The sequence below is a fragment of the Penicillium cosmopolitanum genome, assembly GCF_028827165.1.
Source record: "Penicillium cosmopolitanum strain IBT 29677 chromosome Unknown utg000008l:1.0-4398992.0:1.0-4402845.0, whole genome shotgun sequence".
Taxonomy (NCBI): domain Eukaryota; kingdom Fungi; phylum Ascomycota; class Eurotiomycetes; order Eurotiales; family Aspergillaceae; genus Penicillium; species Penicillium cosmopolitanum.
In genome coordinates this window covers 1,506,533-1,533,156 of record NW_026622678.1, presented here as the reverse complement: position 1 = coordinate 1,533,156, position 26,624 = coordinate 1,506,533, and the positions used below count along the sequence as shown (strand labels likewise).

The 26,624-nt window shown below is 50.2% G+C and overlaps 7 protein-coding genes across 7 annotated transcripts; 3 read left to right on the top strand and 4 right to left on the bottom strand.

The window, feature by feature from the left end:
* Window positions 1-351: 351 nt before the first annotated feature.
* Window positions 352-1,689, bottom strand: N7509_007132 (PQ-loop repeat-containing protein; the record flags this gene model as incomplete). Its single annotated transcript, XM_056631769.1, has 1 exon — window positions 352-1,689. The coding sequence occupies one exon, from the start codon at window positions 1,687-1,689 to the stop codon at window positions 352-354; it is 1,338 nt and encodes a 445-aa protein (XP_056487320.1).
* A 597-nt stretch (window positions 1,690-2,286) lies between these two features.
* Window positions 2,287-3,035, bottom strand: N7509_007131 (uncharacterized protein; the record flags this gene model as incomplete). The annotated part of the gene is made up of 2 exons (XM_056631768.1): window positions 2,287-2,845; window positions 2,902-3,035. 2 exons carry the CDS (start codon window positions 3,033-3,035, stop codon window positions 2,287-2,289), a joined length of 693 nt encoding a protein of 230 aa, XP_056487319.1.
* A 1,615-nt stretch (window positions 3,036-4,650) lies between these two features.
* Window positions 4,651-5,566, bottom strand: N7509_007130 (uncharacterized protein; the record flags this gene model as incomplete). The annotated part of the gene is made up of 2 exons (XM_056631767.1): window positions 4,651-5,161; window positions 5,223-5,566. The coding sequence occupies 2 exons, from the start codon at window positions 5,564-5,566 to the stop codon at window positions 4,651-4,653; spliced, it is 855 nt and encodes a 284-aa protein (XP_056487318.1).
* A 766-nt stretch (window positions 5,567-6,332) lies between these two features.
* On the bottom strand, window positions 6,333-8,896 carry N7509_007129 (SH3 domain-containing protein; the record flags this gene model as incomplete). The annotated part of the gene is made up of 8 exons (XM_056631766.1): window positions 6,333-7,421; window positions 7,474-7,634; window positions 7,703-7,943; window positions 7,988-8,071; window positions 8,122-8,195; window positions 8,246-8,398; window positions 8,454-8,786; window positions 8,869-8,896. 8 exons carry the CDS (start codon window positions 8,894-8,896, stop codon window positions 6,333-6,335), a joined length of 2,163 nt encoding a protein of 720 aa, XP_056487317.1.
* A 2,591-nt stretch (window positions 8,897-11,487) lies between these two features.
* N7509_007128 (serine/threonine-protein kinase) lies at window positions 11,488-13,467 on the top strand (the record flags this gene model as incomplete). The annotated part of the gene is made up of 1 exon (XM_056631765.1): window positions 11,488-13,467. One exon carries the CDS (start codon window positions 11,488-11,490, stop codon window positions 13,465-13,467), a length of 1,980 nt encoding a protein of 659 aa, XP_056487316.1.
* A 6,801-nt stretch (window positions 13,468-20,268) lies between these two features.
* Window positions 20,269-20,667, top strand: N7509_007127 (uncharacterized protein; the record flags this gene model as incomplete). The annotated part of the gene is made up of 1 exon (XM_056631764.1): window positions 20,269-20,667. One exon carries the CDS (start codon window positions 20,269-20,271, stop codon window positions 20,665-20,667), a length of 399 nt encoding a protein of 132 aa, XP_056487315.1.
* A 3,446-nt stretch (window positions 20,668-24,113) lies between these two features.
* Window positions 24,114-26,099, top strand: N7509_007126 (uncharacterized protein; the record flags this gene model as incomplete). Its single annotated transcript, XM_056631763.1, has 4 exons — window positions 24,114-24,560; window positions 24,630-24,903; window positions 24,981-25,344; window positions 25,373-26,099. The coding sequence occupies 4 exons, from the start codon at window positions 24,114-24,116 to the stop codon at window positions 26,097-26,099; spliced, it is 1,812 nt and encodes a 603-aa protein (XP_056487314.1).
* Between the last annotated feature and the right edge of the window lie 525 nt (window positions 26,100-26,624).

Genomic DNA, 26,624 nt, shown 5'->3' with positions numbered 1-26,624 from the left:
AAATAATCCAAAAGTGCAAGACAATAGTAAGCTATCTCAACCTCAAACTCTATATCCGACCTGCAACCTCCCGCTCGCTCCACGCCATGGTATAGTAAAAATCAAAAACGCCCGAGAAGGGAATCCAGAGGGGAAACAAGAATCAAAATGCAAAGCAAGGGCAGAGTCATTCCCCATCCAATATGGGAGATCAAAATCAAAAACAAGTGCCCAATGCGAGAATGAGTCCAATGAAAAGTCGTAATGTCGTTAATGTATCATAACCACCCTCGCTCTAACGAAGGCAGTTGGTCGGACCCTGTAAGAAAAACATAGGGTTTAAATGTATATCCGGGTAGATAAGTGACTCTATCAAACAGTCCCGTATCGTCCTTGGTCATGTGCAAGCAAGGCCTGGCCCTCCCGCGAGCGCGTACGCTGATCACGCTCCGGCGATGTCGAAGGAATCCATCCGCGCATCCATCCACGCACGCGACGCCACTTACTGCGGCCGCGCTTGGGGTCTCCGTCCTCGGAACCGATATAGCTCTCGTCATCCTCGTCGTCTTGTGGACCGTACATCAAGAACTGTACGCCCATGAATCCATCCAAGAATAGAACGCCAAATGCACCCAGGAAGAAGGGCAGACTCCGTCCAATCCACTCCCATCGATCATTACCGTGGTCATCGGCCCAGCCGCCACCGCCGTACGGCGCAAAGTCATACCAGGCGTTGGGGTTGGTGAGCAAAGAGGAGGAATAGAACAAGTTGCCGCTGAAAGCAGCCATGAAGAGAAGCGGGGAAAGACCTTCTGTGCTCTTGCGGCGGTAGTTCTTGATGAGTTGGGGTGGGCGTGAGCCCAGGTAGAGGAGGGTTGACATCCAGGAGAAGATGCGGCCCACGATCTCGACGATTGTTTCACGGGGGGCGTGGGAAATGGGCGGGTGAGGGGACGGGCTTGTGCCGGTAGGACTGGCATTGGCTAGGACAGCACAAAGCAACGAGGCAATGAGCATAGTGCGGGGTAGTGCGAATGGAGGGCTGGAGGCGCTGCTTCTGACCCGGTTCGACCGGCGGGAGGAATTTATCTTCTCATTCGAATAGGATGCAGTGGGATTGACTGTTGAGTTGAGAGTTGATCCGGTCTGCACGCCCGCGTCTGTCACCTCGGATTTCTTTGAGACGTCCATGTTGACTGGTCCCGATGATTGCGACTGCTGGGTTCCATCGTTGTCCGGCAGGGGCACCCCCTGTAGCAGCCGGCCAGTGGGATCGGACGAATCGTGCGAGTGTGGTAATTCGCGGTAGCTGTCGTACCGCCGGGCTTTATAGTGGGTGTACCAAAAGAACTGAACGACTAGCGCGACATCGACACAGACATAGTAACTGGCGACGACGACTTGCCAGCCGGCCTGGCGGGTGAAGAGGGCACCGACCAGATTGCTCACATCACCGAAGCACCAGATGACGAGGAAGAATATGGATAGACCGGATGTGGATTGGAGCTGGTAGTTCTTGAATATTTGGGGTAGCTGGGCGAAGAGCCATGACACAATGCTGAGGGTGCCGAGAACGGAGGAGATCAGCGCGAGAGGAGTGGGGAGGCAGATGTGGAGATGTGAGGAGATAGCGGTCAGAAGAGGCGACGAGGGTTCACAGTGGTCTGGAAGAGACCCAGCAACAAGGTTGTATAAAAGCGGTGGAGGCATATTTTAGGAGAAATAGCCAAGGAGAACTCGTGGTGGCCGTGGTGGGCTCGGATATCAAGTGAGTTGGTAAGGTGAGGATGCAGCCGAATCCGGGGAAGCGATAAGGTGGGGAGAAGGATTTCGGATCGCGAGACTCGAGGCAGGGCGGTTCAGAAGGAAAGAAAGAGACAGCAAGGACGAGGAAATGGTGTAGAGATCGAGAGTGAGTCTAAGTCTAGGAGTGAAGGGGAATAAAGAAGAAGAGGAGGAGAATGAGAAAGAGGTCACGCAGTCATAGTCACCCCTCGGGCTCAGCTGAACATTGCCCCGACTTAGGGCAACCAAGACATACGTAGGGTACGGAGTACTCCCTGCTCTTATCTCCCCGCTGACTCATTCGATAAACACTGAATCCTCAGCCAATCATAACTCTCCGATATCATCCTCGGTGGACCCCGGTGGAGTCCGGTTTGGCCCGCGGAGGCGATCCTGTGGTTCTCCTTACTTCATCCCATTTGTGTGTGACTGTTTTCCGATCCGTTGATATGTGTGCAGCAATAAGAATTGATTATTATATTGGTCTAATCTCTCTTCAACCCCGCATTCTCACGGTTTGATCTACAGCAACACTGCCAGGGCCAACACACCCGCAGCAGCCGCCACCCCGGACGCCATGACTCCGGTCGCCGGGGCCGAATTTCCATGACCTCCATGACCAGACCCTCCAGTGGGCTCGTAGTGGTCGGAAACCCAACTCTTGACGCTGCTAGGAAGATCCGCATACCACTGCGGGTAGTGGCCGTCTGCGATCTCGCTGAAGATGGACGACCGCGCGGATGGGTTGCCCAGTTGGGACAGATAGGATTCCGGAATCGCTGTGATGAGCACAGACTGGATCGAGGCCGGGGGTGCATCTGCGAGTCCTGTAATCGAAGGGCCCGTCGTCATAGTAGGCATGTCGTGACTATTGGCGGTCGTCTCACTGGCACTGCCAGTGTTGAGACTGTCACCCCCACCCAGGTTCGTCGCACTGGGGTAGTCCGTCAGCCCATAGTCGCTCAGGGTGGAGTCGCTCAGGTAGTCAGAGTAGTCGCTCAGGTAGTTGGTGGGCAAGTCTTTGTAGAGGTCGCTATAGTCCGAGCCCGTGAGGTAGTTAAGATAATCGGTCTCGGAGGCTCTGTTTCTTTATGTTAGACCGTATCGAGATGTCCAAAGTCAGAAAGGCCTTCTTACAGGCTATTGAGATCACCCATGAGACTGTTGTAGTAGTCATCGGAGGAGTCGCCATACTGCTTCTTCTCCAGCTCGGCAGTAGCCAGAACAGAGGCCGAGAGGCACAGCAGAGCCAGAGTCTTCGTAGAATGCATATTCTTGTTGGATTAAAAGATCGGTGATATAATATAGTGCGAGTATGCGTAAGACTAGTTGTACTAGTCAACTCGAAGTAAAAAAGATATATGCAGAAAATGAAGAAGTTCGAGAAGGATATGGACGGAAGGAAGTCAAGACTCAAATCACCACCTCTCGATCAGGGCATCAGCTCCAATTTAAGGGTCTTCAACGTCCCTTCTTCGGCCCCTTCAGCCGCAATGGCCCACCCCTTAACAAATATCAGCCTCCACGCGAAGAATCATAATATGGCTCTCTCGTATCGATCCACTAAACCCAAAACCAAGGCTAAACAAGCCCTCCAGCAAATCCTCTAGTGGGGTAACCGAGATGGAACTCCTCCGAGATGTAGGGTCCAAGCCTTCTTCCTTGATGAATCCAATCGGAGACCCCAGATCACCGTGAGCAGAACGGGGTCAGTGTCAGAGAATGAGGCGATTGGGGACGCCGGCTCGTCAGTTTCTCCCGGAATGGGACCAGCGGGCAGAAAGGGCTTCGGCTGTGCCTCGTATTCCCGCTGAAGATAAAAAGGGGCTTCGAGCTAGATGGGACCGTTACCTAGAAGCCGAGAGTTATTGGAGGCACGCTACTCGTGTTGATCGTGAGAGGTGTGGATCTTATGGTTGAAGCTCAGATAAAGTTTTCAGGCTGCTTCCGTCAGGAATCTCATCATGGGCCCAGCGTGCCCATTACCCCTTTGAACCGTCTCCCAATTATCCCTGAAGACTTGTTAACCTCGCTTTTCATAGCCCATGATTTCTTTCACTATAACCAGTCTATTTACGGATCCAAGGCGGCGAGGAAAGACCCTGATCGACAGGTTCAAATGCGGGTCGAGTGGGAACAGATACGAGGTGTGTTGTCGTTTCGAGCTTGAATACGAAACCTACAGATTTTTTATGCCTCAATTGGTCCGCATTTAATTTCGCCAAGTCGTTCCTGAATAATTTTTAAGGGTCCAGCCAGTTGCCAAGTCTTAGACTGAAGGGTCCATCTCGTAACCTTGGTGAGCCCTAACCTTGGGTTCTGTTAGCCAACGATCTAACAAAAAGAAACCAATAAACACGGATGCGAAGGGACAGTACGGAGTACGGAGTATTGAGTAAACAACTCTTTGGCTCTCCGTGAAGAGAATGGTTTTCGTTGTTAAATTTGGCATAGCCTCCAAACATACGGAGTACTCGTACAATGGTGTTGCAAAGGTTTGAAACCCCTTGTTACCCATCAGAAGGCAATTAGTAAGGATGGCGATATGGGGTTTCAAACTTTTGCAACGCCACTGTAGTAGTTGTGTAATTTCAAAGGCAAAAGGCGAAATAGCATAATAATAAAATAATGGAATCAGCCGTAAAATTCATGATCACGTCAGTCTCGTTCATCATAAGGAGCTCTTCATAATGAACCTCGAGATTGAATAAAAAGAAAGGGAAAAGCACCGCAACCATCATTCTGGCTGGGAAAGAATATGCTAACACGCCACTGGCATCGATACTTGGTCTTGCATCAGTCACACAACAAGGAAGAATCAAAAGCCATCCATCATCTCAAATCAAATCATCGTCGCCTCTATGTCATAAAATCCTGAACGCATATTCAGTAATCGTCTTCGTCACGGTGTCGTGAATGGCTTCGACTCCGACTATGTCGGTGGTGACTATGGTGGTGGTGCTCATGTCCAAGGTGACCGATGTGACTGAGGTGACTGCTATGATGACTGCCGTGATGACTTCCATGATCACTTCCATGGTGACTGTGGTGACTGTGGTGACCGTGGTGACTATGATGGCTAGCATGCGACGATACGGATGGCGAGGGGGGCCTCTCATGCTTCTTCGTCTTGTCTTCAAGTAAGTTTCCGATGATCGCCCCGCCAATCGCACCCAGAAGACCATGCTCTTTCTTATGTCCGAAGTAATAACCCGCGGCTCCACCAGCAAGAGATCCTCCAAATCCACGGTCGCCCTCGAGATCTTCTGCACCCCGGTTTGAGTCCCGACTCTCCTTGTCGTGAGGTCGGGTATTATCTGCCTCCGACACGTACACCGGGGGTGGGCGCGGGCTGTGTGATGGTGTGTATCTCGGTTCATCGGCTGGGTGGCCATCGCTTTAAACGAGTCAGCTTTCTGTTGCTGGTGCTATGCAACTCTCACACTTCGTTGACGTACTAGTATCCCGCATTCTCGGGGACCTTTCCACTGCCCTGAGCTGGCATCCCTGGAGCGCTGACCGGACCGAGATGATCTGGTTGTCCTACCGGCGTGTAACTTCTGTTGGGCGCATTGCTCTGGCATCCTTCCGGCTGAAGGTGGTATTGACTCGACTGCGGAGCATAATTGTAGTTTTGGTCTGGCGATGCCACACCACCATACTCGACATTGCTGTATGGGGGCTGCTGGTGCGGATATGCGCCTTGCTGGTGAGATTGCTCCTCCGGGGCTGGGGGGTAGTAACTGACCCCACCGGGAGTAGGCGTTGGGTATGAAGTGTAGGGGTTGTAGGGGTCCGCCATAGCTGCGAGGTAAATGTGAGAGAAATGAAAGGCGTTTCGAGACGGTAGAAAGAGAGATAGAGAGAGAGAGAGAGATAGAATGTCTTATACTAAGTAAATTGTCAGTGACTGTCAGGCGGGAGGCATAACATCATGCGTGCGGCTGACCTGCCCGCACGACCCTTTTGCTGTGCAGGAACTTTGGCATGCGCTTACCTCCAATCAGAATTGCAGGGATTCTGCACCAGGCGTCTAATGAGGGGGTCATGCCCCTCATTCTACTACGCTTGATTCTGGCTACTGGAAATGTCGGTGCATGATTGAAGACGGAAAGACAACATGGTATTGGGATACGTCATCGTCAAGAAGATGAACTATGAAGGGAAAGGAGAGAAAGCAAAACAAGTATGACTCGGATGACTCGGGGTATTCCGGCGAAAATCAGAAAATCAAATGCACAAAAAGGAATCCAAGGCAAAGAATGTGCTGACTGTTGATCAACTAGGAATCACAGGTCGCTTCTCAGTAATGGAACGAAACAAGGCAGGTCGTCAAAATTGCGTCGATTGGCGGAGGGGGGGGGGGGGATAAATGCGACCAAAGGAGTAATCGGGTGTATTGGGGTTGCATGAAGAAAAGAGAAGTTGAAGAAGAAAAAGAATGTAACAAGGCCAGTCGGAGCTGATGTGCCCAGCACAATTTCCTGGTCATTCCAGGACAACTCGACAGGCCCATGAATATATCCACAGATACATTGGTAGAGAAAGATTGATATACATTAGACGAATCAAGCGGTGGGGCTCTGCGCATTTCGCAGGCTGTTGTTCCTCGCTCGCTGGGACATCCAGTTTACAAGCATCTCGTCGAGTTGATTGTTCATCTCTTTTAGACGTTTGCTCTCTTCCTTGAAAAGGCGACCAGTAACCGGATGATCAGTCCCAGCCGGGGGAATATTGGACTTGTCGTGGACAATAATGAATAGGTCGCGAATGTCATTTTCATCGTCCATGTAGGTTCGTAAGCTAGCGTCACTCCAGGTCGGGGTATCTGAAAATGTGTCCACAGAACCTGGGGCAGCCTCGCTACTCTTCAGGTCATTCACGTCGACTTCAGGAGACGACGGAGGTGAGAATGGAGACGTGGAGTGCGTCCATGGTCCGGCATCTGCCGTCAACCCCGGGGCGGCGATGGGAATATGCTCTCCCACAGGAGAAACATCGACGGGGGACTCCACGCCCATCGCTCGATCGTAGTCGGTGACCACTCTTGGCATCAACTTTTGTGGTGGTGAGACCACGGAAGGCTGCACTGTCGTCTTGGGTTCGTATGTTCCTCGCCATTGTCCTTCGCTGGACGATCGTTCGATCGGAGAAACCAGTTGTTCTCTGGATTCGGCAGTTGCAAACGATTCCTTTGAAGGGCTGGGCTGGCTGGGCTGGCTGACAGGGGATGTCACCATTCCTCGGCTGGATTCCATGTTGCCCGATTCCTCCGATGCCACGCGACGGATAGACTGCCCGGATTGGCTCGCATCCTTGGCCGCCTCTGTCGCAAATTGACCCTCGACTCTCGTTGGTGACATTGTCGCTGGGGGTTGCTTTTGTAGTTTGTTGGTGGCTTGTTTCTGAGACTTGGATGGTCTTTGTTCCGGCGAAAGGGACTCGGATGAGGTCTTCGGTTGCGGCGAGGCTCGGAAATTCGACTCTGCTGGAGACCTTTCGGCCTCTTCATAATCGTCGATTGATTTGCCCTTCTTGTCTTTCCTCTTGAACAGTCCACTGAGCATTCCCGACTTCTTGTCTTTGCGTTTCTTCTCTTCTTTCACCTTATCCTGAGAAGACAATTTACTCTCGATACTTTCCATACTTCCACGGGGCTTCACAGATGTTAGATATTATCTTATAATTGGGGGTTTGGTGACAACCTACCTCTTTCCACTCAGCCAGACCATTATTGTTGTTCTTGTTGTTGGCCTCATCGCGCAGCAAGTTAGGTGTAAGAGATATTTTCTTCGGTTCGGCAGTGTCGTCCTTGAAGAAGGAGTCCGTGTTCCGTACAGTACCATTTCTGGATCTACTGACGGTGGGTTCTGGTAATAGATCAAAGTTAGGATTCCGTTCTCGTTCGAATGGCGAGGGCCGCCAGTTAATTGCTTACCTTCTGGGTCGAAGAATTCCTCGCTGGAGCGTTGGGGGTCCGAAATCGAACGCTCCGGCTCTTGTTTCTCTTGTAGTTCCGCCTCCTCTGCCTGCTCTGCAGGCTTTTCCTTCTGCGCTTTGGGTCTGAGGGGTTCCACCACAATATCTTCAGTCTGTTCCTGGGCGTCCCCTTCTTCCGATTCAACGGTTTCGTCATCATTGAAGAAGTCGCCATGCTCGGAATCGTCGTCCGATGAGTACTCAACGTCTGAGGCTTCGATGTATGTCGGGGTGCGAAGTTAACAGTCTTCGCATTCCGTCGGCGCATCGCCTTTTTCAAAGGATTCTTAGACTTTTCGGAATTATCACCAAGCATGGTCGCCGAGAGCTGCTAATGTTAGAGCGGGTCCAATTGACGGATAGGGCATTGAGACATACATCGACATTACGGTGCTTGTTTAATCGGGCGAGCCTCTCGGTAGGTGTTTCAATGTGCTCCGCCGGGAGGTAACCTGATTGATGTCAGTGTTGTTCAAGGGGTTTTCAAGAGCTCTGGGCCTACCAATGCTTCCATCTTTGACCACGCGAACCAGCCACCAATAGCTGTTGCTATCATCCAGAAGAACCATGGTGTCTCCCTTTGAGGCATTCGCCTGTCCATCAACAGTTGCGACAAAATTGTGAAGAGCGTAGACAAATTCGAAGTCAATATCCTCTGCTTGCAGTTAGTCTCAGGCTCCCCGCATAGTGACCACTCCCGAGGACCTTACCATCATCAATCGAGGGAGAACTGGAGATTTTATCCATTAGATCATCATCAAGAAGATCGTCGCTTTCGCCATCGGCCAAATCGCCGTCTTCATGATCGTAATGTCCATTTGATCCCATATCATCATCCTCCGTATCGTCCCCATCTTCATACAGCCCATGTCCACCCGCTCCCGGTCCACCCATTATCTCCGCTTTCGAATCCTCTTCCGCATGACGAATCGACGATTCTTGGTGGGGGGCAGGCCGGCCGCCCCCTAGAGGAGCTGGTGCTTCGGGTTGTTTTGTGTGATCCTTCGCAGACGGTGCATCATGGTCTTGGAGGTCCAGTGTATCTAGGGTAGTCGGGGTCAGCATGGGAAGTTGCAATCAAGCGCAGGTTCATAAGGCGGATATAGCTCCGACGAAAAAACATACCAGCGCGTATAATCTGAGGCCTCGTCATGGTGCAAGATGCAATGAACGTGGGATCGGCGGTGAGGAGGCGGAGACGCGAGTGACACAAAAGAAGTCGAGGGAAGGAGGGATCGTTGAACCAGCGCTATTTGGCGTAAAGCGGACGGAAAGATAAGAGTATGCGAAAAAGAAAATCCCGTGGCCAGCGCTGCGAGATTGAGAAAGTAATTTGGATTCACCGCGGAGTCCCTGGAACTGATCGGCCCGTAAAAGAAAGACTGCGCCTTAAACAACAAAGGTGGGGTGGCTGGGCTGCACTTCAAGTCGCAGCACTAAGGGCGAGGCGGAGAAGAGAAACTACTGCCAGAGCGACATCAGAATAAGAAAGGAAAGGACTGTTTGAATGTTTGAATCTCCAAGTATCCCCAGACATGAAGCCAAAAGGAGGTTGCTCCCAAACAAGCGCCCCTTGCGCGCGGCTAAGTGATTAATCAGGGGCCCGCGAAGCCCCTGAAAGTTGCCCGATCGGGTTAGGGCTTAGGGCCTCACTATACATAGTATAATGACATAGTTACATACGTTTATAGTCAGTATACACTTTTACAGAACATTGGAGTACAACTAAATGGTGGTGGCTTGATTCAAAGTTCAATATGGTTAGATTGGATGGTTGCTAGGGTTAGTTGCCTAGTGTTGCATGGTTGTTGTGGTATTTCCCAATTCGATGCAACGAGACAACGCCCTTGATTCATTGCCGATCCCCAACTGTATGTCCTCCGAGTCAGTACTTCTAAAAAATAAATTTAGACCCGCACTAGCTAAAATGAGATCGATTCTATCAGTCTCGTACGTAAAATTGTCCCCTGACTGGATACCTAAGCTGTGTTATTGTTCCGTGAAAAGCGGGAGGTTTATCTGACGCAGTGACGCCCATCATTCCAATCAACTTTATGTAGACGTTGGATCTGTGGACTCGGGAATATTTTCCGATTGCCCAGGTGTTCCAAGGTTTGCACATGCCAGTGATTGATTTAAATACCCATAGTAGTAGTAGTAGTAGTAGTACTTTATTGCTACCTATTACGTATACCTATGTAGATAGTACTACTAGTACTAAGGCGGCACCGGCCGGTTACTAGTAGTATAATGATAGCATCCTAAACCTTGAAACATGCAGTACTACTCGTACTATTAGTACATATTTGGTACTACCACTCCAGCCCCAAGTCTTCAAGTTGATCATCTTGAACAATAAACATCGGAATTCACGCACTAGACTTCGTTATTTATTGAATATCCCATAATGATATTTGCCATATATTACATTCAAGTTTGTGTTGCATAGACTAGTACTACTACTAGTGATACTAGTAGCGATATTTGATTGAAGCTCGGCGGACTTTGGCCAATTTCCGCTCCCGGTTAGGGCGCATGAGTGCGAGATATATAGTCCCGACCTGCAGTGCGCCTTAAGGAGCCATAATTTAATTGCAAAATATTAACCACGCTCGGAATTGCTTGACGGCCGTGGTTTAGTTTGACATCAATGGCGGAACGCCTAACATGCCGAGTTAAAGGTATAAATGGCTTGGAGTGGCTCATCGCAGCAGGATTTCTATCCAATTTTGTTATTTTCTCTTTTCATCTCTGGTGATACCAGCAAGTTACTGGCTTGAGACATTTTTAAAATTATTATTAGTAATTTTTCCGTGACAGCAGTAGTGGCAAGGTCACTTTCTACTACCGAGTAGCTGATCAGGCTCCGGCTTTAGAATCGGAGGGGCATTCTGGTGGTATTAAAGCGAGGCGGCCTGGCGGGACATTATCACCTGTCACTTTCTGTGAGGTCGACCAATATCACCGTTGCGCTGAGTGAGGAAGCTATGGTAGTCGTGGTTTCAAGAACATCCAAATTAGCACTGGCAGTTTGACTTGAGTTTGTGGTCTTTACTAGTATCAATGGAGATTTACTAGTAGTAGTAAGTACTAGTATCCCCACACCAGTGAGACCCGATATTAATGTAGTACTTGGGTAATCATACTAGTAGATGACATTCCAAGGACCAAGGTTACTAGCTTGTGAAATTTGAATTTGGAACAATTAAACGTGAGTAATTATGTTTCGCACTGCCACTATATGTACCCCGGAGTACTAGGATCCGTAGACTATGTAGACTACTACTACTAACTAGTACATGCTGTGTACACTAATGTAGGGCAACAGGGCGATCAGCTGATCCTCCCGGAATCCCCCAAGACTTCCCTCCCAAAACGCCCAGCGGACTCCGGTTGGGTCCGACTGACCAATCTCTTGTCCAGTATTTCCCCTCTGACCTCACTTGGCTTCTTTACTCTCTGTTTAACGTCAACATTTCCCAATATTTCTCTTACCTACTTCAATATCTTCCATCGCCCGACTACGCCGTCACTCGACCCCGCGAATTTTAAAAGCGTGTCGCCCCCACTCCTAACACGCTTATCGCCCCACCGTCAGACATCCCATCCCATCCAAATCGACCGACTTTCATCATTCGAAACTCCAAAAGAAAAACGTCGGAAGTGCTTTCGCAACCCGACTGCGAGCCTACGAAGGGCTCGCTTTCCAAAACGACGTCTTACTTCCACGCTCCTGCCTAGGGCATGGCGTATCCGGAGAGGCACGGGTTAGCGAGTTTGAGGATTGAAACATCCTTTCGCGAGAACAGATCAGGATGGCCCGGTGAAGAGCAAGGGAGGGGAAAATCGACAGAGAGTGGCGATGGTATCGAGAGCGAACGCACCAAACCTCATGACTACAAGGCGCACCGCCGCGATACTAATGAAGACCGCAGTGTGTTAAGTGATTTGCATTCTGCAACACCTCCCATCTCAGTCCCTCGCCCTGAAGGCCGCCCAGCCGATGACGCCGAATACCCCCACAAGCCAGATGAGATTTCAGGTTCTCCCCTTGACTCATACCTGCAAGACTCATACCTGCAAAAGCGTCGCCCCTCCATTTCCTTCCACCCAACGGTCTCCCTGGACTCTGGTATACAGCGCCCGCTGGAAGAGCCTCTCGTGAAAGGCGACGCCAAGAACCGCCCCCCGCAAAAGTTCGAGTCCCGGACCTCTGGTCTCCGGAACGCGCTTTCTCACGATGATGGCTCCGCCGGCCCGCAATCTGTCGCTTGGGGTTGCGAATCTAAGCGGTCCTTCGAAGAGCGGGGTATCCCCACCGGGGCTTCCCGTTCACGCCCTTCCGTTTCCTCGGAGGATGGCTCGATGACAACAAATGAACTCGATCAACCGACCTCTCTGACATCGGTATCAACGGCCTCCCCAGGCGATGAAGTTCATACACCGCCCGATGGCAAAGATGTGCTGCTATCACCTCTCTATATCACTTCGCCCACCCAGTCGCTGACGTCCCCTGAGGATCGCAGCTCCTCCTGGTCTGGGGGTGTCATTACGCCCTTTGGAAGCAAGCGCAGCTCTGGGGTTGACCGCAGCAGCAGTCTGCGGAACTCCACGCGGCATAGCTCCCGCCGGTCGACCCTTTCCAGCGGCAAGTCACCGGCGAGCATGTTCTTGTCGATGTGGTCCACTAGCAAGGAAGAGCCAGCCACACAACCAGACGACGAGGGCCAGATGGTTGGAACCGATTATGTTCTAGGAAAGCAAATCGGCTTCGGCGGTTTCAGTGTTGTGAAAGAGGCTTATAAGGTGGAAGAGTACGGCGAACCAAAACGTCTTGCTGTCAAGATCGTGAAGAAGCATGTGACTGGTCGCTCCGAGAAAGAGGATGATGATGTGCAAGCGGAATTCGACCACGAGGTTCGGGTCTGGAGATATCTCAGCCATCCCCACATCCTAACCCTTGACGCCGTTTATGAAACCGACTTCGCTACTTTCTGCTTCACCAAGCTTGCCATCGGTGGTACATTGTTCGACTTGGTTCGCCAGAATCGACAAGGCATCAAGACGTGTCTCGCGAAGAAGTATGCTTACCAACTCGCATGTGCCATTCGTTATCTCCACGAAGATACCCGAGTGGTGCATAGAGATATCAAGCTCGAGAATTGCTTGCTTGATCCTATTGCAGACCAAGATGGTAATATATCTTCAACTTTGGTACTCTGTGATTTCGGTATGGCCGAATGGATGACAATTGATAACGGCGGGGACTCTCCTGATCCTTACGATGAGGTCGCTGATCGACCCCCTCCCAAACAAATGGGCCCTGCTGGCTCGAGTACAAGTGTTGCTGGTAGCCTCGAGTATGCTTCACCTGAGCTGCTTCAGTCGACTGGCGGTGTGATCCATCCATCAGTTGATATCTGGGCCTTTGGTGTCATCGTTTATACCATGGTCGTTGGCTCTCGTCCCTTCCAAGACACATTCACCCCTCGCATCCAAGCCAATATACTTAACGGCACATGGGATCAAGATGCCATGCTCGGAGAGATGATCGAAGACAATGTGCATTATGACCGCCGTGATGCCCTTGATCTGGTCAAAGGTTGCCTGGAGATGGATGTCAATAAGCGATGGACCATCCGTGACGTTCTGGAATGTCCCTGGCTGCGCGAAGTCGCTCAACCCTCCGAAGACAGCTCGTCCGATTCCGTTTGGCGGCTATAAAATGCTCCCGCTTTTCTTCTTTCTTCCTCAAGAAAAGGAATGCCTGGAAGAACACTTCGTGCCCCTGACTTGACGTTCTTTCGTTATATTGAATTTTGATTTTGCTTTCTTACTGGCGCTTCCTCAACTCGAGCGCTGGTGTTTTGGATTTTTGGTTAGCTTGATACCCATTCTTTCCTAATGACGTGTGTTATTTGCTAGGGCTTTCTGATTTTTGATATTTTTCCCCCGGGAGCTTCGCGCTTGATTGCATTTTGAGCTTTTGATTTGATATGACGGATGGATTCATGATCGTTTACTTTCACGTGGGTTACTCGGCGAGGCGTTTTGTGCGTTCTGACTTATTTTCTCTCCAATTTTGGATCTCTCGTTGCTTCTATGGTTGTACTCTATACTCAGATTTAGCTCTGTTGCTGACTCGGCTCTATATGCTGCTTTCTCTTCCGTCCGGCAGGATCTTAGCTGGAAGATAGAAACATAACAAATCAAAAATACTGATTATTTTGATTGAATTTTCTTTATGGCATCTCTAGGTTGTAAGTGAGTCATAACACATCAATCCACCGTGACTGTTTCCGCTCTATCACAAGCGCAAAAGTCGGCCGACCCCATACTATATAGGTAGACATATATGTATAGTAGTAATCAAATGCCACCCACACTGTGATGTATCATATATCCACCGAGGAGGTAGCCTAGCCCGGTTCCAAACAGAGCGGTATTTAGGCCTTTGCTCGTGCAGACATGTAAGCAAGGCAACGTTTGAGAGGCGGTAGTTTGCTCTGAATTAAGCCGAACTGAGTCGTATACCAAAACCTGTTAAATTTGCATCGTGCATGGGGATGCCCCCCCCCCGCGTTTTTTATTATTTCGGCAAGTCCGTGTCGGACAGGCCCTCTTTACGAAACTGCGATGAGCAAGGAGAATCCTTTTGGCTAATTTGCTTTTGTATCGCCTATGCTGGACTTTGTCGGTTGCATGTGTGTGTGTATGTGTGACGGATGTAATATTAGAGGGGCCCCAGCAAGGTCTACACAAAGATTTACAGGGCTGGGGAGTACCGATTTTCAAAGATAGGTAAGGGTTTGAGTAAGTCATTTCTTGGATGCACAGATGGATTTCTTTTAGACATACCCAGGAGCTCCCGTCAAGCCCTGGCAGAGGCCTGTTTATTGTAGACGAATCATGTTATGGTACTATGGAATAGCCAAAGATGGAGTTTTCGGGCGCATATGACTCTTGTGCGCAACCCCCGATTTATTAACGAGTTCATGGTCATACTTTAGATCAGATGCTTTGAAAGCAACCTGAACGCAAACACTGCGGAGTAGGCCAGCTGTCATGAACAACCACACCTGGCAGGAAGTAAGCCAAAGGAGGATGTCTCCATCGAAGCCGATATCAATATTGAGCATCGTTATCCAGGATCCGGGGTAAAGAAGCTGGTGTTAAAACGGTAGGCTGCACAACGTGGCCTGATTCCGCCAGACGACTCGGCAAACAGACCAGATTACAAGAGCCGAGCATCGATGATCCAGGTTCCTTGTTCTTGGTGAAGCATGCGTCGTAATCTCGCTGTCGGTGTATTTACGCAATAGGAACCAGCTCAATGGCCAAGAGACAGCTGTCGGTAGCGAGGGCAATGCTACCATATCGAGAATCGTAAGTATGATGTGTTCTAGGAACAAGTATCAGAATGACAGGACATCATCTATTGGAAACAGAACAAAGCAAATCCGATGTTTTTCTCTGGCGATCGGCAATGTATTCATTCAGCCTCAAAAGGTCCTACCAGCCAGCCAGTCTTCAGACACGTTCCACAACTACCAAACAGGCACAAAGTAGCCACCAGCCAGAGAAACAGAGCAAAAGCCCAGCCCAAAACGGCGTATGCCCCGGTCGCAAATTGTGAGGTAACAGCCCCCGACAAGCAAAGGAAAGAGCGCTTTGGTCGATTCAAAAATGGCCCCAATGACCATATCACAATCGGGAACAGCAAAGAGGCAAACCAGAGATCTCAATAAAGCAACGCGCGGTTGCCGAGGACGCATTCAAAGACGACCAACTGACCCTGACACATTGAGTAAGTAAGTACATTTGACCAGGTGGTTTACGCCGGCGTCGTTAGTCTGCCATGGAACAGGCGTCTCATCCCGGTCGTCACTAACAGACGCCTCCGGGGGACGAGCATAAAACAAAAAAGAACCAACAATTTGGTGGTCAGCCACCCCCTCAGTAAGCCAAGATTCACGCGCTATGCCCGGGTTCAAAACGACCGATGAGGACAGAATAGCAAAAGTTTGAAGTTTGAAACCACACCCAAACTATGTAGGAGGCTTGGGGGGCGTTGGAGACAAAGTTGGGAGTTGAACTGGAACTTTGGAGTCCGCGTTGGAGGCTTGATTGATTCGAGGCTCATACGTTCGGATTTGACTTTGACTACATTTCGGTCAATTTCCTCTTTCTATTCACGTTGTCATCTCCGAGATCTGTTGCGTCTCCATGGAAATGCTGTTTTCATCGTTGCACGGGAAATCGAAACTTGAAAACTGTTTGTTCGTCTGGAACTATGTAAGATCGTAGTGATCTCAGCGATCTCGATCTCAAAGAAGTCGATGCGCTGGTGACATAGCTTTCCCCAATCCCAATACCACCTGCGGGCAATAATTAACCTTTCCGTTTCCAGGTTTGGGCTATGTCCGCCACTGGAAAATCCAATTTGCTGGACCACTCTAGTTTATTAGCGAACAGTTAAGTCGGGGGTATAGTTTCCATCTCAGCTTTGAGCGGTTGTGCTTTAGTCTTCACCGACAACGAGTCTAAACCATGTATGTACCCCAAGTACGACCATCGGCCATTGCCCCGTCCGGAACGTCGTCGCCGTTGGAACAGGAGCATGTACTCCGTACTCCGGATGCCGCCCACTATGTGCTCTAGTCTGAACATTCCCCAGGCAGTCAGAATCATCTTCTTTCACTGACCGGCGCTGGGTTGAAAATGTGACTAGCAGCCTCGGGATTGTACCTGGCATCCGCCAAAACCATTGAACCAGGCGTATTTCGTATACTTTTTGTTCCCCATTTCATAGGCGGAATCGATCGGCTTCGGCAGCAATGTCCTAGAAGCTCCAGACTAGGTAGGGAGTCCATACAACACATGGAGTAAAGTGGCGGCGATACCGGATGTGGACGGAGAATCGGAGAGGGCGGGAATGTGATCCTGGGAAAGTGACCTTCGGTCTGCACTGGGAACACGCGTTGCTCCACCACGATCGGCTGTAGGAATCATGGGTAAGAAGGTGGAAGGCAGAATAATAGAATTTCGGGATTATGGGTATGAAATTTAGTATTTGGCTTTTGATTGACTATTCCATCCATAGTACGGAGAGTAGCTGGACCGGGATTGTAGTGCGTCTCCCGGGAGCTGGGATGATCATCCCCGAAGAAGATAATCATAAAAATAATATATCAAAAAAAAGAAAAGAAAAGAAAACAGACCCTGGAGAGACACGCTGCATGTTCATGGTCAAACTGTGATAATGATTGTGATTATTGATGAATGATAGCCGAGTGTCTAGACTCGCGTCCCTCCCAGGCCACCATGTGCCTTTTGACTTGAGTCTAATCTTAGACGGACTTGGACGGCCTGAGACACGGCTACGTAATAATGGTCGTGCAGCTCCTCCACTTCTCCACACCGTATACGGTAATTCCAACACACTTGATTGATACGCCGACATATCGTTAGTTCACTGCTTAGAAATGACAGACCCGAGTGGTCAAAAAACAGATACTCTTGATGCTTCCAGCACTTCCTTCGGAGTACAGGGCCCATCGAAACTCAAAGGAGACCGAGGCTAAAGTCAAATGAAAAGCAAATACTCGTACGGAGTACGGAGTACACACATACAAACACAAACACAGAGGCGATGACGGATGTGTCAGACTGGAGACGGCAAAATGGTGCTTGGGGCGCTGGCCAGGAGACTCTCCAAATCAAATTGATCGAGTCTCGAAAATAATGGATGTATTTCGTACTGTAATATCAAATCATCCATCCGTGCCGCCGTGCGCTTCCCTTTGATTCGAGGCGCAATCTGTTTGGCCCCTGCGCCGGGCTGAGGCATGTCTAGAATCCCTCTCGCATGCACTTGACTCTCCCCTGATTGTGATTGTCTTTGTTGCCTTTGCGACCCGTCATCCCAGCCCTTTGGCACTTTTCTTCGTGACTCGAGTATGCCAGGGTGGGAAAGGATGAGCTAGTAGATTGATTGAATGATCCAGGTGGAGTCAGACATTCCCAAAAAAGAATCTTCCCAAAGCGCCTGCCAGGTGGGTGGCTTTCTACTTTCCTTGTAATTTCACTACTGTAGGACTTTCCAACTCCCCCAAAAATACGAAAAGAAGTCAAATCATCTTTGTCGCATGGTGTATCGCCTTAAGATCATCGCTCCGAAAACACGCACACTCATGTCAGTTGATCTTTGATCGTCTCTCACGCCCCCCTGCTGGAGGTGATCGAAAAGGGGGTGTGGGCTGCGAGGTCGCCCATCCGCCCCGGGCTTAGACGTAGACTGTCTCGAAGAGGGGGTAAGAGGAGGGGCAACGATCCTCTTTTTTTTTAGGGCCAGGAATCGGGAATAGTAGATGAGGCTTGTGAAAATGAGAAAAATTGACGCTAGGAATTTCAACCATCGCAACCGCAAATTTCCACCCCCCTCTCGTCAACAAAAACCCCACCGATGTCGTAGATTTTCCTGGCGCAGGAAACTGCAGCCTTGACCGATTCATTACATTAGACCCATCTATGCTAGATTGGTGTTGCGTCGCGTCGCGTTGCTCCAGCGATTTCGCATGCCGAGGCGAAACAGTGGAAAGGTCGATGTGATATCGACGGCGGTTAGTCTACCTCACACACATACTCGTGTACTGTGCGTATGTATGGGACCCAGTCGGCAGGCATCCAATATCTTTTTTTTGTTTAGTTAGTCTCGGTAGTTTGTGTGTTCTCCCGAGCATTCGGTGCCCAGCCGCAAGGACGAGGGGTCGATGCAAGGAGCCTTGCTTTTGGAAATCAAGCAGGCATACTCCGTACTCCGTATGGCATTGCGAGCTCAGTGTCGGCACTGGCATCCGGAAAAAGTGAAAGTGAACGGGGCCAAAGAAAATCTCGACGCATGAGACAGGTTACTCCATGGCAGCGGCACAACCCCTCTGCTCAAAGTCTAGGGAAATTGATGCCGGGGGCGATTGAACGGAATCGGTGCCCCGCCCGGGTTGCTGTGCGTTGTGTAATTGACCTGGGCCCAGATGACGGAGCAACTGGAGCAGAAGCAAATCCAATGTACGGAGATGGAGTCCTACGGAAGTATACGACATACATACACACGGGGTAATCCGGTTAGGAGGTATGCTGATCAGCCCTCAGCTTTGCTGCGTTGGACCCAACCTGTTTTATGGCTGGAACATGTACAATATTATGCTGGCGACATGATATACTTCCATGCTATAGGGCGTACTTGTGTACTATTTGGTCTGTGGGCATACGATAGTAGTCATGTACCAGAAACTCTGTTGCGACACCAATCATGACCTGGCGGCACGCAAGTTCAATTGTGGAGTACGCCGTGGTGGGTGCTCCAGTTGAATGGAGTACCTATCGGGTGAAGAAGTAGTATACTTGTACTCGGAGTTAGTAGTAGAATATTACCAGTTGCCCGCGTCCGCCCGCGCTGACCATAGATAGTGGACTACACTTACTCCTTCGCTACTGTACGATTGACAAGGGATCTCGGATGACTTCCTTGATTGGCGACTCTTCCGCGTGCATACAATGAGGGTGGCTGTTTCTTGCAACGGCCGATGACGGAGTATCACGACGATGTGGGTGGTCGCGGTCAGCCTGCATGCACCAATAGTTGAGAGTTGAACCCGTCTGTGAACCGAGAGACAAGATCATCAGCTTAGCTAGCTTTTGCTATGGGACGACAGTTCACTTTTCTTTTTCTTTTATGATATAAATTAATATTCGTACTTTTTTTTTTATAAAAAAAATAGTATTTTAAACTCCATATACACTTTACCAAAAGACAAATTCCAAGGATTAGATACAAGCACCCGATATGATCCTTGAGATCAATTGATCCATGATGCGTTCTTGTGACGAAGTCGAATGCTGCAGGTAGCACCGTACTCCGTACACGGCAAAAATCTCACGCAAGTTTAAAAAAAGAGGGGGCGGTAAATACTCCATTACTACGCTCCGTGTGGAGCACAATAATTTGCTCGGGAGGTTGTTGGGATTTGGGATTCTAATTTCTGTGCTATTTGCTCATTTGCCTGTGCCATGCACCAGCGGTGACTCCCCATCGACGAAGCTCCGCAGTGCCGCAACCGGGATTACAGCTAGTGGTCGGTGGCAACGTGCGCGCGCACACAAGAGAAGTAAGAGGGGGGTGGATGAATGGATGGATGGATGGATCCATTTTCGAACATTGGCCTTGGGCCATTTTTTTTCTTACGATTGCCCCCACTAAGCCACTAGGGAGGACGTGCGAGTGGTCCACGGGGAGGTTAGTTGGCCCGGGCTGGGGTTGATTTAGTTAAGGGGGGAGAAGATTGTCAAGTCAGGATGTAGATCGGGCAAAGGCAAAAAGGAAAAGTCCCGAGGAGAGAGAGCCAAGGAAAACCGAGAAAAGACGGAGACGGAGATGGAGATGGAGACCAAGGGTGAGAGGAAAGATACAGCCCCATGCAACAGACCCAAGCGAGACGTGGGCTTGTATGACTGTGACTGTGACCAATGTTCTGGATGACCGAAGAAAGAGATCGTCTGCCTCACACTTTCGCTTTTCGCCAGCTCCACTTGCGTTCTGCCCTCCATCTGGGGTTCTGGAAACACCGAAACGAAGACGAAGACGAGGACGAGCAAACCCACACCGTGGCGGTGGCTCGGAAAAAGTGGAGAAGTGGAAGGACTGACGACGAGTTTCTGCCCTTTGGACCCCCTCAACCCTCAGCCCTCGTCAAATCACAATGCTCCAAGTCCATCCCAGCCGACTTTGGGCCGTATCCAGTCTTCAGCTCAGCGGATGACAATCACGGAATCGTGATTTGCACCCGCCAAGATGACCCAGGGTCACGGCCTTTCGATCGTCTCGCGAGCCCTGTCCTTCTCGTACGCGAGTTTCAAGTTCTTTGAACTGGTGGCGTGACGGATGCCCACCCTGCATCCTCTTGAGTCTTTCCTAGTCTTAGTCCCTTTTGCCCGCATCAGCTGTACCAAAGTGGTTCGTGACATGGTACTGGAATTGCCTATCACCGTGAGGCGCGTGCACTCCGCGTCTGCGCGTCGAATCTATTTGATTTCCCAATCGGGACTCGATCCACGGCAATTATCCAGTTGAATCTTCAAGTTGTCGTTGAGGTTCTATGGACGGAGTATACGGAGTAGACTGTTCCCGGAATCAAAGACGTAGTTTCTCCCGGTCATCTTTACTGATGCCCTCTTTTTTTGATTCTTTGATGATCGACAGAGTACACCCGGAAGGATCACAAGTGCAACAATGCCCCAACCACCCGCCTCGAGGACGGAGTAATGTACGAACCAGGAGGCAAATGTCAAAAGGACGGTTTCGCAGGGCGCTTCATTCACAGCGCCAGCGCAGGCCGGAGGTTGCATGATACGCCAACGAATCAGAGACGTCCGCGTCCGTGCTGTAGGGAGGCTTGACCTGAACTATCAAATTGGTCCGCGCGGAACCTCTCCTGAAATCTTAGCCTGGGGCTACTCCGTTATACGGAGTACGGAGTACGGTACGGAGGACCAGGATAAGGCAAAAAAAAGCAAAAAGGCAATATATACGCTACGAAGTATCGTGGAGATGGGCTATCATCCGAGTTTCCGACCAGAGTCCGAGTGGCCGGAAGGTTCAAAGCAAAAAGGGAAAAAAATAAAATTTGAGGAGCCCCTAGAGCCGGAACTAGGAGGTCGTCTAAGAGGAATAATCATGAATGGCAACGGCGATCAGTTGAAAGACCAGTGTATCCGTACTAGGCTTGACGAAAGACCGCGGTCGGAAACCGAGGGCCAAAGGGCTCCAAATCGCCCCAGATAAATCAAACGAGACGAGTCAATGACAAGAAAATGGGCCAATCAGGCGATGGCGCCGGGGGGTACGCGATTAGTCACCTGTAGGGTAACGGTGTCATGATGGCATTTGACGGTCACCAAGACTGAGAGAAGTCTCGGTGTGGAGGGCAAAGACTAGGGGAGAGAACCAACCATGGGCGTGCAATCCGGTGCACACGGACAGCAACCAGTCATGGCGCGCTTCTCACGGGACTCTCAGCCACCGAAGGCGGGTGGCTCGGATTGTTACGAGCAGTGAGACGAGTGGGGGCCCTCTCATCCTAGAATTCCGCTAAAGGGAGAGAGGAGGGAGGAGGGAGGAGGGAGGAGCTGGACAGAATCCGGGCCAGTCAATGGATTGGATTAGGGCCGGGGGGGGTGGTCCACGGGGCCGGTTGCACTTGGTGTTGATTGAACGAATATGCTAGCCGCCCTTCGAGTGTCCAGTGTCCAAGTTCCAGCAGGTTGGCTGCTCAGCAGGCCTTACATGCCTCTTACGCCGATCAGCGAGACCGAGACTCCCGATGCTCATCCCTGCCGCCCAACCCTTCATTATTACCGTCACGCTAGGTATGGACGCCCCTAGAGTGATCATCTCTTTCCTCTCTCTCTCACCTCCAAGGCAACGATGAAGTATGGAGTACTCCGTACGGAGGACGGAGTACAGTACATTATTGGAACTGGGTTTAGAGGCTGACCCGTTCTTGGTCTCTTTTGGGGGGTTCTCTTTTTGTCTAGAACGTAGAACATACTCGTAGTAGTACATAGTATCAGCCACTAGCAATCCTGCCTATTTACAGCAACTTGCACACTAATACTCGTAGTTATACTGTACGCCTTGTCCAGTGTATCTGTCCTCCGTTCTCTGTATACCCTGGAGCCAACTTTGAGACCTATCGTACAGTAGCTTTGTTCATTCCATCGATCAGCCACCGGGTGACCCCCCCTTTAACCCTTCCCTGTGCAGGGACGGAGGCGTACATGCTTGCGCACCCACGCAGACACGCAAGTCACTTACCCTCAAATTGTGTACAGTATTAGAATTATGTATTATCGATACACCCATGGTAATTAGGTAATTAGGTAATTTTCCCTGGCGCAGGCAATTGGACCGACGGTTGCAACCACGCTAAACCCGCCTTATTATTGGATCTGATATGGGTCCTGGAACCCCAGTAAGGTCTTGGATCTGTCCCCCGATGGTTCTGACCCTGTTCTCAGTTTTTCCTCATTTTTCCAATTCCCTATTTCGGACATTTTTTTTTCTCTTTTTCTTTTCTCCTTTTTTTCTTTTTTTTCTGGCTCCAACACTAACCACTGACCAGTTACCACCCAATTTTCGCCCGTTTCTTTCTCTGTCTCTCTGCGTGTCTCCCTAGTCCCCCCCCCCCCCTTCCACTCACACTACACCATTCAGAGTATCCCTCCGCCCTGCTCCGCCCTAACTGTATTGCTGCGGCCGGGACCAGAGGCCTCCGTAAACATTACTCTGCGACCTACCTTTTTTAGGCCTGCATCCACTTGTGACCCCCCAACCACTTCCCTTCCCTCCTCCTCCCCCGGTGGCTCTGACATCAACCGGTATTTCCATTCCCTTTTTCATGTTTTAATTTTCGAAATTAAATGGAGTTTTTTTTTCTTGTATTTTTTTTTTCTGCCCCCCCCCCCCCCCTCTCAGACAATCAATTCTAGATTGACCAAACCGGAACCCAAACGAGTGCCCAGAAAGGAGGATCAACCCTCAGGACCTGCGTCCGGGTCAAACTCTGTCCCGAATGGCCGCTCATGCTTTCTCCGGATGGGTCAATCTACCCTGGCTGTTCTCTCCCTTTAGTGGACTTGAGTAAAAAGGATGGAGATGATGCCTTGACTTCATCCTTCATTATTATTATTATTTTTTCCCTAATTTTTTTTTTCATTTTATTTCCCGCTTAGCCGTGAACGTTTCTTTTTGGAAACCACCCAAACCATACCCCATTTTTATTGGATTTTCCTATTCCGAATTATTACTGGCGGTGCCACTCCTAGATGAGCGGTTCCCTCTAGCCTGGTTTAGTTCGCCTGCCTCTCGATAGGCCTGGCTTAGCCATTTCCATATACATCATTCTTTGCCCCTCTGGGAGTCAAGACCTACTTGTTCCTTTCACTTTCGTCTATTTTCATTTTTTCTTACTCTCTTAGACGAGTATTCAATTTACATCGTCTTCATATTCACTTGATTCACTTGATTCACCGGAGTATTAGTTGTCGGTTCACAATTGGGCAGGTCCATACTATACAGCGGCAGGTTCACCCATCAACAACCATCTCAGCCTCAAAAAGCAACCCCAAGCCAGCAACCCGGAACCCGCAACCTCCCCTCATCACCGGAAAACAACCCTGGGTTTTTACCAAGAAGAGAATGGATCGTTGAATGTCCCTCGCCTCGACTTCACTTTGACATTCACTCCCTCAACTCACCTTCGTCGTTTCCACATGTGTCAACTGGATCTTGAATCTACATCAACCCAGTCCTTATGTCTCTTCCAACGCTGGATTTCCGATCGACCTTGATTCCGGGCTCCATTACACCTGCCACTCAGGAAACACACCACCGCAAACCAACCTTCGAGCCTTCTGGACCATACTGGACTGCTCCCTTCCGGGACGGTCTGCCTACTCCCCCAAGCGATATGACCGGCTTGACTTACAATGCCGTTCCACCCTTCAACTATGGATCAAAGGCACACGGGCTAGTGGGACTGCCCTCTCACGCCTATGGCACTTCGCGTTCACACTTCGACTCGATCTCGTCATCGATGATGCCCGCAATGAAGCCACACACCCAGCACGTACCTGCGAAAGAAGCTCCAGCTCCGGAACCAGTACAGAAGAAATCCTCGGGAACGACTAGTGGCTCACAATTACGGATTCCCTCCTCAATCAACAACACCAAGGGCAGCCTAGCCGAATTTGCAGCTCAGGTACGAATCACTTACTCTGAGCGTGAAGTCACTCGCATTCATATACCAACTAACACCTAATTGTTCCAGATGACCTGCCTCTTTTGGTTCGAGAAAACATCCAAACTCCAATCCATTGAAGATCGACGCAATCCAGCACCTGCACTTGTCCCCGAGGCGATCCCCACGGTCGGTTTTCAGAAATGGGTTTCTACGATTTTGTCGACTACACAAGTCAGCCAGAATGTGATTTTGCTTGCTCTTCTTTTCGTCTATCGTCTGAAGAAGTTTAATGCGAGTGTGAAGGGCAAGAAAGGCAGTGAATTCCGATTGATGACTGTCGCTCTGATGCTGGGCAATAAATGTACGTGATGGCTTATCGGTTTCACCGCTCGGTGATTCTGCTTTGTGGTTGGTGGAACGTGTGCTGACTCATCCCAGTTTTGGACGATAATACCTACACCAATAAGACGTGGGCCGAGGTCTCAGGCATCGCAGTGCAGGAGATCCACATCATGGAAGTCGAGTTCCTCAGCAACATCCGTTACGACCTCTTCTCCTCCGAGGCCGAATGGGCTCGATGGCACAACAAGCTCGGTCTTTTCGGCGACTTCTTCAACATGGCTTCCCAGCTGCCTCTCGAGAACGATGCCCCTGTGCCTCCTGTGCTGCAGCTCTCGCCGCCGCGTCTGCAGCCCCAGTCGCCCGCGTCCAAGCTCCCATCGCCCCAATCCGATATGCTTCGACCACACTCGCAGCCCAATTGGTTTCCCTCAGCGTCTGGACTTCCTTATCCTACGCCTTCGTATCTCGGAGATACCCCCCCAGAGCAGCTCTCGCAAGCGGAGTCGGGATGAAGACAGCGAGCTGCACCCAACCAAACGGATTGCTCGAACGACGACCCTTCCTACTCCTGCCTTGACTGTTCCCACCTCCATGGCTGGGATTCCCACTCTGCCGCCAATGACACCTACTTCCGCTCCCATCGCCCATACTCAAATGCCTGGTCCCGTTTCACGACTCCCACCTCCTAACCTACCACCTTCTTCCAACCCAATGGCGCAGACTCTTCCGTCTTCCGCCATGTCTCAACTTCCCGCTCTGGTCCCTCCCGTCTACAATCGTTCTCAGACGTGGGCTCAGCAAATTCCATCTGCCCACCTCTCCGCAGTACCATCTGGAGTGTACAACGCCCCATCGCTCCCCGATATTGGCCGCCACCACCAGGTCCCCTATGGTGTGTCATCTGGCACTGTCTCCCCAGCTGTTTCTGCCTACTCCGTCCACACCCCTCAAACTCATCTTTCTCCGTCTTTCTTCCTCGCCAACCGCAATTCTCCTTATCGCCCGGTTCGCTCTGTCAACACTTTGTTGATCCCACCTCCCACCTCTTCTCTTCAGCTACAGCGCAGTGTCCCGTTTGATCACATGCACTATCAACCCCTGGGAAAGACATCGGCCGATCGCAAGACGGGCTTATTGCCCTATATCCAGCCTGATGCATGGAACCAAGGATCCTTCCAACCCTACTTCCCTCCCTCGCAGCCTTTCGCAGGCTAAATTGCTCATATCTTATCTTCACGACCTCATCGCGCTACGACCAACCTTCACGAAACCCTTTCCCATTCGCTGTACATCCTTTTTTCTTATTACTCTTTTTTTCTGCTCCATCATGTACAGAATATATGGTCTTAGCATTTTGTCCGGCGTTTCACCAGACTAGAAGGGATATTCTCGGCTTCCTCGCACCATTAGTGACCAGGAAAGCGTCCACGGCGTTAATTGTTTCCCTTACAGTGGTCTTTGCTTTTTTGTTGCCACAGACGACTGTTGTTATCTCGGCAGTTCACATCGCATATGCATCCAAGGCGTTTATTTTAGCAGACAGCTTTAGTCTCGCAAAGATGACAAAAAAATTAGAATTTTACTCATCCAAATCTTCATTCCTGATTAGAATATGTAAAACCAATTAGCAAATAATAACTAGCAAAATCAACATGCGATGAAATAAGCAGAATGCTTACTTTCAAAAGGTTGGCAAACTATATGGCCAAGTCGCCTAGTCGAAATTTGGCCGTGTACTTC